The sequence below is a fragment of the Mauremys reevesii genome, linkage group 13, assembly GCF_016161935.1.
Source record: "Mauremys reevesii isolate NIE-2019 linkage group 13, ASM1616193v1, whole genome shotgun sequence".
In the NCBI taxonomy this organism is placed as follows: Eukaryota; Metazoa; Chordata; order Testudines; family Geoemydidae; genus Mauremys; species Mauremys reevesii.
The window spans coordinates 44,884,980-44,900,359 of record NC_052635.1 but is presented as its reverse complement, the minus strand read 5'-3'; the positions used below and the strand labels follow the sequence as shown (position 1 = coordinate 44,900,359).

The 15,380-nt window shown below is 54.8% G+C and overlaps 1 protein-coding gene across 1 annotated transcript in view; it reads right to left on the bottom strand.

Moving 5' to 3' along the window:
• Positions 1-601: 601 nt before the first annotated feature.
• The window catches only part of RGS19 (regulator of G protein signaling 19), a 31,953-nt gene continuing 17,174 nt past the window's right edge, over positions 602-15,380 (bottom strand). Inside the window, exons 5-8 of the mRNA XM_039498243.1 lie at positions 15,031-15,167; positions 8,510-8,584; positions 5,197-5,431; positions 602-931 (exon numbers count right to left, since the gene is read on the bottom strand). Coding sequence (XP_039354177.1) covers positions 743-931; positions 5,197-5,431; positions 8,510-8,584; positions 15,031-15,167 — 636 coding nt within the window. The 3' untranslated portion in view covers positions 602-742. The remainder of the gene's footprint in view (positions 932-5,196; positions 5,432-8,509; positions 8,585-15,030; positions 15,168-15,380) is intronic.

Sequence of the window (15,380 nt, the reverse complement as noted above, 5' to 3'; positions counted from 1 at the left end):
AGGCTGCCAGCTCGGCTTCCCGCAGGCTGATTCAGGTGCTACTATCGACTGGCTGTAAACAGAGGGCAGGGCACTGGGCCTGGTCCCAGTCACAGGTCGAACCCTCGGGCCATTTAACAGAGCAATGTAAACCTGACCCTTGGCCGTGTTCATACAGACACGCGAGCTTTGTGAAATCCATCCCCCCCCGTCAAGCCAACAAAAAGCATTTAAAATAAAAACGTCAAAAAGACGGAGACAGGACCTGGCCGTGACCCCGGGCGCGGCAGGGAGGGGATAAAGTGACCTCTTCAAAAGGGGAGGGGGAGCAGAGTCCAGCCACTTGGGGCTTCCCCTCCCCGCAACAATCCCCCACTCCCCCCGCTTGCTCCTGACGGGAATTCAGTAGTAAGAGTGAGGCCTGAGTTTGACAATCGAACGGCAGCGCCAGCCCGGTCCGATTCAGCAGCGCCCACAGGTGGCACCGGCGGCGGTGGGGGAGCAGCAGGGGGGATGTGGTGCGGGGTTGAGGGGTGACAGTGTTTTCCAGTGGCCGGGGAACCTGGCTGATGTTCATTGCTAAAGCTAAAAAGTGGAGGTGGATGGTGAGGGGGGTATGGGAGGGGAGCGGGAGCTCCGGCCCCCTGGTCCCAGAGGCCTCCCCGCCTGCCCCAGACAGAGCCAGAGCTCGGGGATCCCCCCCGACACCGGTGTACAAAAAGAACTGTTTGTGGCGTTGCCACGGGCCGAGGGTGGCAGGTGCTTAGGACTCCGAGGACGACCGCGAGACGCTCTGCAGCAGCGCTTTGTATATGGCAGAGTTCAGGAAGCGGGGATAGGAGTCTCTGTGCATGAGGGTGTAGATCTGTAGCTGCGCGTCGTCAAAGGTGTGCGTCGAGGGCTCCTGCATCTTCTTGTTGATGACTTCGCGCACCCGGGAATCCAGGCTCACCTGGGGAGGAGGAGGGGAGGAGACAAGGCCGTTAGGGGAAGGGAGGGACAGGGCTTGGGCCCTGCACCCAGAGTGCCAAAGCCCAGTCTCACTCCCCCTTTCTGCCAGGCTCCCCTGCACCCTGCAGGCCCAGGCTTGCAATGGGCACATGAGGCCGGGCGGTTTTCAGAACAGCCTCCTTCCCCCCCCCCCCCTCCCCCCCCGACCAGCCTTGGCTGAAAAGGAGAAGGTGCTTTCCCCATGGGCCGCGCTACTGGAGCCAATGGGGCCTCGCCGCGGCTCTCCTGGGCTCCGGGGACAAGGCTGTGCTGGCCGAAGAGGAGGGGAAGATGCGCAGCAGCATGCTCAGTGGCTGGCTGGCAGCCTCGAGCCCTGGGATCACCCCGCTGATGGGATCGGCCCCTGCCGAGGTCAGGGCTGAACTGGATCCGACCCTTCGGCCTCAGCCCAAATCTGCGATCACAGAGTCGGGAGGGTGAAGTGCAGTAGGGGTGGCCAAGAGGACGGGGCAAAGGAAGCAGGAAAGAACTGGGCCCGTGGCTGCATTCGCCAGGCCTGGCTACTCTGCCTGCTGGGAGAGCGCGCTGGGAAAAGCTCTGCTCTCCCCAGAGGTGGGGCCTTCCCCTCGGCCGGCAGAGTTAGCGGCTCCGAGCCCCTCAGCCAGAGTCAGCTGGGCCGGGCCAGCGGGGGCTCTGAAATGCAGTGTAGATGGACCACAAGTGACTAGCATCCGATGTGGGCAGTGAGCGCGACTGGGCCGGTAACAGGTGGATTCCTGCCCCTGTGGCTCTGTGCTGTCGCATGGGAGCAGCTGTGTGCCGATCCAAGGGGCCCACAGGCCTCTGGAAAACCAGCTGACGGGGGAGCAGAGCAGAGATGCCACTAAACCCTCCGGCCGCCCTCACATCCCTCCTGCAACTCCTGAGGGGAGTAGGCGGCTTTTGTGGCTTCCTGGTGCCCTCTTGAGGTTTAAGCCAGTAACGCACCCCATCTCCCATCCATTCACTGGGCGTTTCTCTCCACCTCAAGGAGGTCACAAGGTAACGCCTGACACAGCCGCGCTGTATTCAGTATTGTCTCTGGGTAAGTTCCACACGCCCCCTAGATACATGCACCCAGTATCTGCTTTAGTGGGCAACGGCCCCCGTATCTGAGTACCCCAAGTCAGGCATACCAGAGATCCGTCCTCTACCTTTACTCTCCGGCTTTGTGTCTCCCCGACCCAAGTTACACCTACGTTCCACGGTACCCGCTATGCGCATGAGATGGCTGCAGGGTTCTGAGTGACAAATGTCTCATGTGCCCTGACCTTTAAAAACCAACACCAAGAGCAAACACGGGGTGGGCTGAAGAGTGAAGACGATGATCTGGGCCAAGCCCAGCTCCAGCAGGGAGTGTTTTAGAGGTAGGAGGTGTCTAATGGCCAGAGACACAAGGTGTGGACTTGCCATGGGACCCGGTCCTAGTGATAACAGCATGATCGCCAACTAGTGATAACAGCATGATCACCAACTGCGTCGGGGACTAAGGGGGGTGCGGGAAGGCGGAGTAACTCTGCTACATGATAGTTTTACCCTAAACGAGTGAGGAGATCTACTGATAACTGATTTAAAACAGAAAAGCTTCAAAAACAGACTTCAGCCAGAAGCTGCTGAACTTGAATTAATATGCAAACTAGATACCATTAACTTAGGTTTGAACAGAGACTGGGAATGGCTCGGTCATTACACTAATTGAATCTATTTCCCATGTTAGAGTATCCTCACACCTTCGTGTCAACTGTCCGAAATGGGCCACCTTGATTATCACTTCAAAAGTTTTTCTCCCCTGCTGATAATAGCTTCCCTTAATTAATTAGACTCTTACAGTTGGCATGGGTACTTCCACCTTTTCATGTTCTCTGTATATATAAATATCTTCTTACTGTGTGTTCCATTCTATGCATCCGATGAAGTGGGCTGTAGCCCACGAAAGCTTATGCTCAAATAAATTTGTTAGTCTCTAAGGTGCCACAAGGACTCCTGTTCTTTTTGCTGATACAGACTAACATGGCTGCTACTCTGAAACCTGATTTAAAATTGATATTTCACGTTCGACCCGCGCTTTGAAAACAGGCACCCGTTAGTGCTCAGCACGCCTCTGCCTTAAGGTGGCGCTCTCGACATCCCCATTTTATCGCCAGCCATGTTTTACCGGTGGGGAAGATGGAGACCAATGTCCTCCAATCTGGCCACCAAGTGGGAGGCCTCAGAGGGCCTGATCCTGCAGACTCTTAAGCACAAGTGCTAGCAGGATGTGGGGGCTAAGTCCACATTTAGGCCGCTAATTAAGGGGCCCAGTTTTCAGGGGTGCAAGCCTGCAACTCTCCCTGACCTCGAAGCTCACTGCAGCTATTCACAGATTCCAAGACCAGAAGGGACCATTGTGATCGCCCGGTTTGACCTCCTGAATCACACAGACCAGAGAACTGCCCCAAAACAATTCCTGGAGCAGAGCTTTTAGAAACCCAGCCAATCTTGATTAAAAGGTTGCCAGTGATGGAGAATCCACCACAACCCTTGGTAAATTGTTCCAGTGGTTAATTACTCTCACTGTTAAAAAGTTAAGTCTTATTTCCAGTCTGAATGTGTTTCGTTTCAACTTCCAGCCATTGGATCGTATTGTACCTTTCTGGAGCTGAAGGTGCTTAGCACGTCTGAATTATCAGGCATCCGCATTAGATGCCCAGATGTGGAGTTAGTCTTTACTTTAAGCATCAAGTTTAAAAAAATAATGGCTTAAGTGACCTACCTAAAATCCCAGAGGAAATCAGTGTCAAAGGCAGGCTGAGAAAGAGATTCCTGGCTCCCAGTCCAATTCCCAGAACATTTTAACCTACCCTCTCTTTTAACAGATTCATGGATTTCAAGGCCAGAAGCACCTTTCCGGTCATCTAGACCAGTGGTTCTAAACTTGGGCCGCCGCTTTTTCAGGGAAAGCCCCTGGTGGGCCGGGCCAGTTTGTTTACCTGCCACGTCCACAGGTTCAGCCGATCGCAGCTCCCACTGGCTGTGGTTCGCCGCTCCAGGCCAACGGGGACTGCAGGAAGCAGCGCAGGCCGAGGGACGTACTGGCCACCCTTCCCGCAGCCTCCATTGTCCTGGAGCGGCAAACCGCGGCCAGTGGAAGCCGCCATCGGCCAAACCTGTGGATGTGGCAGGTAAACAAACCTGCCCAGCCCAATAGGGGGCTTTCCCTGACCAAGCAGCGGCCCAAGTTTGAGAACCACTGATCTAGGGTATGTCTACACTGCAACTAAAAACCCGTGGCTGGCCCATGCCTGCTGATTCAGGCTCGCAGGGCTTGGACTATGGGGCTGTTTTATTGGTGTAGATGTTTCGGGCTGGAGCCAGAGCTCTAGGACCCTCCAACCTCCCAGGGTCCTAGAGCCCAGTTCCCATCTGAGTCCAAACATCTACACCACTATGAGTCCGAGTCCCGCAAGCCTGAGTCAGCTGGCCTGGGCCAGCCACAGGTGTCTAACTGCAGTGTAGACAGACCCCTAGTCTGACCGCCTGTATAACACAGTCCATAGAACTTCCCTGGAACAGTTTCTGTGTGAACTAGCACCGAGCTTTCAGAAAAAGATCCAGTCTTGATTTTAAAATGGCCAATGATGGAAAATCCACAAGGATTAATTACCCTCCCTTTTAAAAATCGACACCTTATTTCCAGTCTCAATCTGTCTGGCTTCAACTTCCAGCCATTGGCTCTTGCTATACCATTGTCTGCCAGAGCAGAGAGTCCACTCTCAAGTATGTATTCCCCATGTAGGTGCTTCTAGCCTGACAGTGATCGCCTCTTTGTAATGCCACCATGAGCCTAGTCAGGGAGGAAGGATGTCAAACAACTTCCACCCTTTTGGGTGCAATCACTCCCCATCAGGTGAGTCCCCGTTCCAGCTCCTGCCGGAGGCTCGAGGCCATACGTGAGGACAACGGGTCCTGAACGGATTTCAGCAGGGGCACTGCTCCAGCAACGGCCGAGGTTGTTTTGTTCTGAGCTGTGAATGGGGAACCAGCCCTTTTTCTGGGCCTGTCAGCACCTCTGTCCGCAGTGGGGCCAGCTAAGGCTGAATGACGTGAGCGTGTGGACTCCCTTCCCCTCGCTGCCTCGACAGGGAAGCCCACCCCAGTTGGATTATGGCTACCAAGCAGCCTGGAGTTCCCAAGAGCACAGGGGCTCAGGAATCACCCCTGCCAGCCTGCGGGGAGAGAGCCCAGTACCTCTTTGGGTGAGAGGATGGAGATGTAGTCCTCGTAGATCATTCTGGCCTTCTCGTCGATGGTGTGCTTGTTGCACTCGTTTTTGAGTTCCTCACATGCTAACCAAAAGAGCATGTTTTCCTCGCTGTACTCAGTCCGTAAGAATTCCCGGAACACGTTCCTGCCCGCTGGGTTCTTCATCAGCTTGTCGAACGACTGGGCCCAGCCCTGCACTTCGTCGGGAGTTGGCTTGAGGCTGGTCGGGCCCCGGCGTCCCCGAAACAAAAGGGGAGTCAGGAGAAAGAAAGAAAGGGACAGGAGGGAACAAAACAGGATTATTGTGAGCCTGAGCCACCTGCCTGCTCCGAGCCAACACCCTCTGATACGCAGCCATGGCAGGCCGGGAGAGGCTTGACAGAGTTTGGAAACTCTCACCCTGTGACTCATCTACCAGCTGTTCCTCTGCCCGTTAGAAAACCTGCCCACAGCTCTCCCTCAACCTCTCTCTGTTCCAGATGCATCTGGACTATAGAATTTAGGAACCAGACTGCAACTGTCGCATTTAATTCTCCAGCTTGATCAGCTCTTCAATCTGCCCAGCATTCTGGGGTTGACTGACACGAGAAGCACTGTGGAAAAGAATGATAGAGGAAGGCACTCTGGCCAGGTCCTCAGAGGTATCACTTCCACTGATTTCAATGATTTTCCTAAATACTTTGTAGGAGCTGGAGCTTGATGAGTCTAACACTTTCCTGGTAGTGCTATAACGTACCATTAATACTAGTCCCACCTTTGGTCACTTTCCTGAAATGGTCACACCGGGGTTTTTCAGTTTGTTTAATCGTCCATTTGACTGGGCGAGAGGCCGTTCTTGATCTCAACTGAATTTCACAGTTTGAGACACACCATTTCACTGCCAGGCAGCAACTTCACAGCATTCCAGCGAGCAGTCAAAAAGGGAACGAAGAACAACCACAACACCCCTCCCCACCTTATTTTATAGTTGCAACAAAAGGATTTTGAAGAGAGCACATCTCATCTCCTGGCCTTGAGCGCTGCTCAGTTTGTAAGCTCTGGAGAAAAAAAAAAAAAAACAGAGCTGCTTCTGCAGAATGTCAGTTTAGCACAAAAATGGAAATCTGCATTTATTGTTGGTTTCCTTTTCGGACTGCAAGATGGACGTCTTTGGAGCGAATCCCCTACGTGTGTGTGTGTGACTGCCAGCCCAGCACGTCTGAGCTGTAACCACAGCGCCCCTTCTGTTCTACTCCCGATCTCCCCGGACAGCCTTTACGGTGGGGGGCTTAGGAATTTGTTTGGGAGACATGGAAACCATCAAAGCCTCGGAGCCTGAGAAAAGAAGCGGGTCTCCGATATCACCACGTGTTCCGTGCCACTTTCTAAAGGGCAGCGCGAGAAAGCCACTTGGCAGGAATGTATGTTCTAGTTTATTATTACTGTCTCCATTGCATTAGCCCCTCGGTTCCCCAGTCACGGGCCAGGACCCCACTGTGCTTGGTGCTGTACAAACCCAGGACGGGAGCACACTGAGCGACTGCCAGACGCACGTTTAGCAAATTCCTAATTTTAGCTTCCAGACTTCAGTTATTAGTTCAAGTCATTGGACTGTCTCCAGGAGCTTGGGCTGTTCTTCCAGCAGCAGCAAGGCAATGTACTGAGATGGCAGGATTTAAGCTGAATAATGCCCAGCTCTCTCATGCTGCCTGGAGGAAGTTCTGGGGTTTTCATGCAAACTCCACAGCCAAGCGTGCTGCAAAGGGATGCCTGCCCCTCCAGACAGGTCTGATTCCTGGCCTTGGGAGGGGGGAGATAGGGAGAAGCCAGCGCTGGCCGACAGCAGGTCCATGCCTCACCCACCCGCTGGGGTTCCCAAGGCAAACGGAGCCTCGTTTTGCCAACAGAACGGACCAGTCCCTCGACTAATTGTAAAATCCTTATATGGCAAAGGCTCCCACAGCAGCCGGGCCGGCCACCCCCCTTCAGCCTTGGTATTCCGCGACCTTACGGCCCGAGGTATATTTAGATCACTGCTGGCTACATTTAGTTGTCAGTTTCAGTGTGGGAAAACCAGGCCTGGAACAGCAGGAGGGTACCACTGCCGGGAGCATGCCAATCTAGTGGGGACGGGCACAGCCAGGGCCTAGGTAAGCTGGTACCTTCACCCTTATAACCTCTCCTCCCATGATAACAGGACTCCTGTCTACTTGGTCTCCTGTAGCAGGGAAAGTATTAGCTAGTGCTTGAAGTGCAGGCCTGGGAACCAGGAGGAATGGGGTCTGATTCCTGCCTCTGCCAGCCACTTGGCTTGTGGCCATAGGCAAAACTCCCTAACAGGCCACTTAGCCTCTCTCTGTGCCTCAGTTTCTCCTGTTAACGGGGGATGATCACCAGCGGCAGCACAGGTGTGTGTAAAGCACCAAGATCCTCAGGCGGCAGGTGCTAGAAAAGGATTCTTACTTCATCAGGAGGGGCCGGGCAAAGCCCAAGCAGCGAGTGGTGCTGGTGTCTGAGGCTGGGAGGTGGGGCCAGGGAGCAGAACCACGCTGGCCTCGCCAATCACTATTCCTTCCCCCACTTTTATCATTTTCGTTCATAAACTGCCCCTCTGACCCGCCCCTCTTAAGCCCTGAGCCCTGAGCCGCAGGCTGCAAGGGAATGGGGGTGCGCCTTGCCATGGGACGGTTCAGTCCATTGCCGCTGGCAGCCTCTTCAGCCCAGGCTGACTGCGCAGCGGCCACGGGAAAGCTTAAACACGGGGGGGGGGGGAACAGCCCTGCCAGTGCAAGAGACGGCACATGACACGCAGCAAACAGGGGGCGAGGGGCGCGCACCAACGGCTGGGGAGGAAACAATACTTTCCACCTGCTGCCTGCAGCACTTCCCCCAGCTCGGCATTTAAACGCTCCTCGGCACCTTCAAACGGGAACGAATTCAGTCTCATGAGCACCTTCACCAGTTAAGGACGTATTACAATGTCCCCTTTTGGGGGAAACCGAGGCACAGAAAGGAGAAGCTGCGTGTGACCCAGGAGAAAGTTGCAAGCCAGTGACAGGGCAGGGACTAGAACCCCAGAGTTCTGACTCCCCGGTCCCGGGTCTAGCCGCGATGCACGTGTGCATGCACCGGTGCAGATCAGCGTGATGTGTGTGCGTGCCAGTGCGAAGGCAGCGTGGGGATGGGGCAGAGTCAGGATCCAACACACCCTGCCGGCCGCTCAGCAGACTGGCTAGACAGCCTATCTGGCAGCCCGACCTATGGCTGCAGGCAGCCGCCAGCCCACTAGCCATTCACAGAAAGGGTCAGACTCACTCACCAAGCTTCACAGTTTGGAATGGGCTCCAGTTTGGTGTCTCGAGACGCCCGCCACGCTCGCTCCCGGTCTTCGTTCCTAACAAGGAGACGGAAAGGTAGTAAACGGCGCTCAGAGGGAACAGCCGCCGGCTGAGGCTCACGCGCTTGTGGCCCAGCGGCCAAGCTGCTGCTGCACCTTTCCACAACGGCACTAGAGACCCAGGCTTGATGCGAGCTGTGCAGCCAGACGGATCCACCCTGTGCCTCTGGCGTCTGCCAAGCCCGGCCAGCAAGGGTCAGGCTGGCTTTGAAAACGAGCCTGAACGCTCGCTCTCTGCTGCAGCCTGGTGCAACTGATCGGGTCTCTCGCTGTCTCTGGATCTTTTGCATAGATGCTGCAGCCCTTTGTCAGTTCCCATCCTTGTCTGGTCACTACCTGGCTTTAAAGAATCCTCAGGGGCCACCTTGATTAGCTGTATACAGTTTACCTACCAACCACACTTAGCATTTGCTTTTCAGCAAAGCCCAGGGGGGAAAGGCCACATCACACCAACAATGCGACTCAGCCCCAATTAGTTCAGGCTGCTGAATCGCCTCTTGTTTGGTTACACATGCGGAGCCCTCCAGAGGCAGCAGCTACCTGACCTGTACCTGTACCTGTCTGCTTCCTCCCCCAGCTCCCCCAATGCATCAGAGCCCTAAGCTGCCCCCACCTCAGCCGCTACCCTCGATGGGATTTCACGATGGTGTCCTGTGGAGAAAGGCGAGTGCACGTCCCCTGCTTCCACCACTTCCAGCCAGGCACAGGTGACTGCGGGCAGTCAGACAGTAACAAGGGCTGCAAGAGGTCTCTGTTTTGGGGGAGTTGCAGAGCCATATTGGTCTCTGATCCCCTCCCCCAATACAGAAACATCAACTGCTGCTGCGTCACCTACTGAGCCAGGTTAATACCCACTGCTATGTGAGACAGCTGCTACGGGGCAAAGCCAGCCCCTGCCCCCCTCTCCTGCCAGCTGCCCGCGATCACTCTGCTCTCCGCCAGCCACGAGCACGGCAGCTCCGCAAACCGGAACACTTCTGGTTGGTTGATTTTAGTAAAAGGCTAAAAAACGTCTGCGCTCTTCCCTCCCTGCTTCGAAGTCAAGCGCCAACAGCACCGGGTGTCCTGGCGTGTTTTTAACTGGGAAGCCCCTTTGAGATGCCTGGTTCCTGTTGTTAGCAGGGCCCCATTCCGCCAGGTACTACAGACACGCAGAATGAGAGATGGTCCCTGCCCCAGAGAACTTGCAGCTTGACCAGATGAGACAGAGGCACAGAGACCTGCCCTTGTTCACACAGCCCCCACTGTCTCCCCAACCCTAAAATCCAAGCCTCGGAGATGCAGGCTAGCGCTGAATGAGGAGTCCAGCTCCCGGGCGAGAGCAGTATAAATGCTAAGGCAGAGGCCTGCAGTGTTGTTGGAGCCGTGTTGGTCCCAGGATATTAGAGAGACAAAGTGGGTGAGGGAAGAGCTTTGACTGCACCGAACTCCTGTGGGTGAGACACAAGCTTTTGGGCTACCCAGACCTCTTCTTGACCTGAAGTTCCCTCGCCAACATGGAAAATTCAAAGTGGCGATTACTGGAACCAGCCAGTAGAGGGCACTGCTGCCCCAGGCCAAAAACAACAGAGGACACATGAACCCAGCAGGAACCACTTACAATAATAACTAAAAAATGAAACCATGAGACTCTGTGAAGTGAGCTGAGTAGCCGGCTGGTGCCCTGTTTCTAGGCTGGCTCAGCTCTGAAGTCAGTGGCTCAGGCCGTAGAAGGGACCCCGCTTTGCAGTGATGGGATTTCAGATGAATCTAGTTCCCGGAAGCCCCAAGCGCACCGAGAGCGGGGTAACCTCTGACTGCAGCCGGTGCAGTCTCCTATTTAAGAAATGCACTGAGATACTCAGATCCCACGGTGATGGGAGACGGTATAGCACCTGAGACGGAGTCAGCGAGAGAAGCAAACGCCTGCATCAGTGTCTGACAGCTGCAGCAGGGAACGCCAAGCTTGGATTTTATATTTTCTCATAACCCCAAATTTTCACTGGAGCGAGCCAAATTGGTCTGAGTGAGAAAGGGGGTACAGTACCACGGGGGCTGTAGGTACTGTGATGCCTTTCAAAGGCCTATTCCCTAGAGCTGGTGCTGAGAAGTCCTGGCTGCCCTCCATGAATGGGGTTGGGATAGGCACTCACACCTCGAGCACCCCCAGCTGGCGGGAGTCTGGAGTAGCACCAGCAGCAGGTTCAAGAGGCAGCTCAGGTTCTCCTAGCCCTTCGAGCTTGTAGGAAAGACAACAACTTCCATCAGGAAACTGCAACAGGACGGACAAAAATCACCTTCTGGGCGAATGAAACTGGAGCAGAATTGAGTCTGTCTGCATGGGGATCCTTTGGAATAGCCTCGAAAACAGGAGCCTGGCTAATAAAAAGGAGTTTCTTGTGCAGGTTTCAGCAGCTAACATTGATGAATTAACTCTTAAAACTCCCTGGGAGTTAGTTCAAGTGGATTATCTCCATTTTACAGATGGAGAAACTGAGGCACAAATGCTCTATGGCTTGCCCTAGGTCACATAGGAAGCTGAGCTAGGACTGAAGCCTGGACTCCTGACTCCTAGTTCTGCACTTGAACCGCTGCACCCTTCACTTCTCCATAGGACGATCAGCTTCCCCACAATAACATGAACACGACCCAAATCTGGATACCTTGGAAGCCCCACCCTGGCAGCAGCCATATGAAGAGACGCTTAAAGCTACAGCCATGAGCTCTACTGATGCAAAGTGCTACGCAAGACCTAGGAGAGTGTAGGTCCTACCAATACCAAGTTCCACTGGCTGGGAATTTGCAGGCCAGTCTTTGCCACTGGGAGCTGCAAGGGACCTGCTCTCTGGAAGCGACTGCCTGTGGAAACCATGCCGCTGACATGGCCAGGAGCACGGCCTCGTTCCCCCGGGCGGTTTTGCTCCACGGGGTTAGTTTGGTTTTCTTTTCAAAGCCCCCTTGTCTCCCCTCTCTCGCCAGGAAGGGGGCTGTGCAATCGGAAAGCAGCACGCGGGCAGGCAACTTGCCTTGGGCCTCTTGAATTTCACATGTGTGGAAAACCGCAACAGGAGCAGCACTTCCTGTTTGCGACATTGTCCTTTCTCTGCTCGTACCAAATTAAGACAGAAACTTCTTCCTTTGCAAGGCACAGTCTGCACAGCAGGGTGGGGCTCAGAAAACAGCCAGGGCAACCTCTCACTTCCTCCAGGGCCCCTGTCTAGAAGGGCACCGAGGCGGCGTGAGAGCCAGGATGGGCTGTGGCAGCTCTGCCATGGGGGTGGCTGTCAGCTGGTTTACAGCCGCCTGCTCAGGCCCGGTGCTCCCGCCACCCCCGTGACACTCACAGCTTAGCATGGCAGAGGTTCGCTCCCCTCTCTCTCAAGTTATTTTGTACTGGGTTGTTTTTTTGATACATCACACACGGTTTGTGCTTCAGAGCGCTCGTCCCACCGGAGGACGTGGGCTTTACAGAACCTTCATGAATTCTCACCACCCCTCAGCAAGGTAGTTCAGGGCCACGCTTCCTACTTCTGAAATGTAACCACTTCTGGGGTGGAGCTTAGCTGTTGCGTGGGTGCCCTGCAGCTGTTTAGGACAAGTGGCGAAGCAAAACATGCAGGGGAAATTCAAAGCAGCAAAATGGGATCAGCCCAAGTGGACTCTGACCATTGACCCCGTTACTTTAAGAGACGGCGCCACGGGGCCTCATCCGGACGATAGCACCCCGCACCTCTACACTACGCAGGAGCGCTGCTTTGGTACTGACTCAGAGGAGAGAGTGCCACCTACTGAGTCACCGATACCATCTCCTGCACTGACTACATGTTCCTTAGAAGTCCCCCCTGCAAGCACGGTCACAGCCCAATCCTGCTTAGCTTGCAAAGTCTGAAAAGGCCACAAAGAACGTTTCTGTGTCTGGGGGAAGCATACGCTGCGCTGTTGTTGTTTTCAACTGGGAAGTTTATTGCAAGAAAAAAACTATTTGCTGTATGAATCAACAAGGCCAAAAGTGGCAGGGGATAAAGCAAGGGTCTGTGTAGCGAGTTTGGGGTGTCTCAGCACGGTTAGCCAGGTTCTGGAAAACGTGTGTGTCTGTGTGTGTACTCACATGGACGTGCACACTGGGCCGGGGCTTGAGCAGGGATTTCCAGCAGAAGGTAACAACTGGACAGCAGTAGTCACATTGCCTCTGCCTCCTCACCCAGCATCAGATTCCTCTGCAACCCTGGGGGTGAGGTGTGGGGACAGCTACTCCGCAAAGGGGTCTTGGAGGGTCCACCCACTGTCAGTCTGCCTGGATCAACAGGTCTGGTTCCCGTCTGCAGGAAGCCGCACAGTCCAGACGGGAGAGAGCCGCTGCGATGGATCTGGGGACTCTCCCTTGTGCGGAAGGTGGCTTTGTTGGAGTACTGTACTTCACTCTCCGCCCCTAGCTGTGCAGAGGGGGACCGGGCACGGTGCAGGGACCGCGAGGCCCGGCAGGGAAACAGCACCTCATGTCTGCCTGTATGGGGAGGAGCTGACACAACCAATCGTCGTTTTACTCAGCATCTTGCACAGCCCAGACATCCCTAGGCCACAGCAGGCCAGACTCCTCCCTGGAATTAGCCACCAGCTCCACTGATCTCGCAGCAGGGGCGATTTTGCTCTGATGAGCTGGGGAGTAACAGTGCAGAGTCTGGGGAGCCACTGAAGGTCAGAAGCCGTCGGAAGGGGGAACATCGGACAAACCACCCGAGACAGAGCCTCAAACAGCGCAATGGGTTCTCTGAATCCCGGCGGACATGGTGAGGGGCAAGCTTTCGAGGGAGGCACAGATGGTAACCATACAGCCAAGTTCCCACACACAAGTTCCCAGGCAACCATTGTGCGGCGGGTATTTGTGGGATCCTCCTTCGTGAAAGGCTGGGCTTCCAAAGGTCACAGATGCCCCCCCATTAATCTCCCTCCCCCTAGTCATACAGTGCACAGAACAAATGTGCCCAGCCCTCCGGAATGGTTTCGTGCACCCCACCAGCATCCTACTGCCTCCTCGGGAGAGGGACCGATTCTGGACCTGCCGTTCAGCGCGCAAATGCTGTTTGACACTGAAAACTAGGGGCATCTTGCTTGGGCAGGGACACTGTACCAGTGAACGGTGCAGCAGCTGCTGCCAGCTGCTCTTACAGATGTGTTTACATGGTTTTACGCAGCTCCCAGCACGACAATGACAGCGATTCTAACCAGGAAGAATCATTATTCCCCCCTTAACCTGGCTAAATAAAATAAAATAACCTGCGTTGGGCATCCTAATCCTGAGCAGGTTGTGTGCAGACATGGGAATAACCAGACAACAAGACTCCCCACCTGCTGGGCTCAGAAATCCAGGCCTGGGTATTTAGTTCGACTGGCACCAGAGAAGCAAATACCCCACCTCATGAATCTGTGCTGGTACTAGCCGGGCAGCGGCTCCCTCCCTCTGAATCAGGAGAACATTGTGGACTGTTTTAGGTCCATCTGAAATAGATTATTGGCACTAGATCTGGGGGACCGAGAGTCTTATCACCCGCATGGGATTTCTGTGCCCCCCTGAAACGGGCACCAGGTTTTGGCCCTAAAGTTACTCCCACTTCTCCGTGCTGTGCGGTCTGGTAGGGGCAGCACAGTGTGTTGTGGATTTAACAAGTTTCCAAAGAGCGATTAATAGGCCCTGCCTCAAGGGTTCCCCGGACCACAAGCTGCTTTACACTCTGTTCATTTCAGAAAACTTGCCCCTTTTGTCCATTTACTACGTTCAGAATCTCAGACAAAAAGCTACAACTTCCTTGCGTGGAGGAGAGTGAAAACACACGCACGCACAGTGTGCTCCATGGGGCTCGGATCAACCCGCAGCACAAACACTGGGGCCATCTGCTCAAAACGGTGTTTACAGTCAGTTTTTAAACACTGCACCAATTAGCCTTCAACTATAAACCAAGCGCAAATACACAAATGTCCTGGATGCTTCAGCCCGGCGGGTGGGGGAGGCCGTTCCCACACATACTCCACAAGCTTCTAGTGGCAGATTAAGAAAAGGCAGCTCTGCATTGTCGGAGGCCTGGACCAACATCACACCCAGCCGGAAGAGCCTGCAGACATCGCCCCCAAAGGGGTGCTCTGGGCTCAGTGCCATGGGGCATTGGCAGAGCTGTGCTAGCTTGGCTGTATTGCCATGGGCCAGGAGGAGCACACTGCAGACACAGACCACAAGATGGTCCCCGTCTCGGAGATCTTACAACCTAAGCAAAGGACAAAATCTCAGACTAAGGGGCCCCCCCATGAACAATACACCTGGCGTTTGAGCAACATGGAGCCGATGGGGGAGATTTTGGAACACGATCCACACGGGGATCCAACAATGGTGCCAGATGGTGACACAGGAGGTGAGAGGGATGGGGAGGGGGCTTCTTTGGCGCCTCTGGTACTGAGCAGGGCACAGGACGTACCACGAGCAGCTGCAGCAGCAGCACCAGCAGAAGCAGCAGGCATTGGGGCGCTGGTTGCCAGCCGGTTGCACCGTCGTCGGAGAGGTCTCATGCCGGGACATCGAAAGGGGTCTCTCTGTGGACTCAGGTCCCGTGTACTGGAAGGGAAGAGCATGGAGAGGATAAACGAGTCGCAGGGCCTTATGAACCCTTCCCAGCTCAACTCCCCCCCACTCCGTCCCACTCCCTGGAACCCAGATTCCCTCCTCTGCTTAGCGCTGGTCGCCAGCAGCACTGCAGAGCTCACACACCCTCTGGACAGAATGACGAACCTTTAGGAGTTGCTACCATGTAACAACCAGGCACCTGTA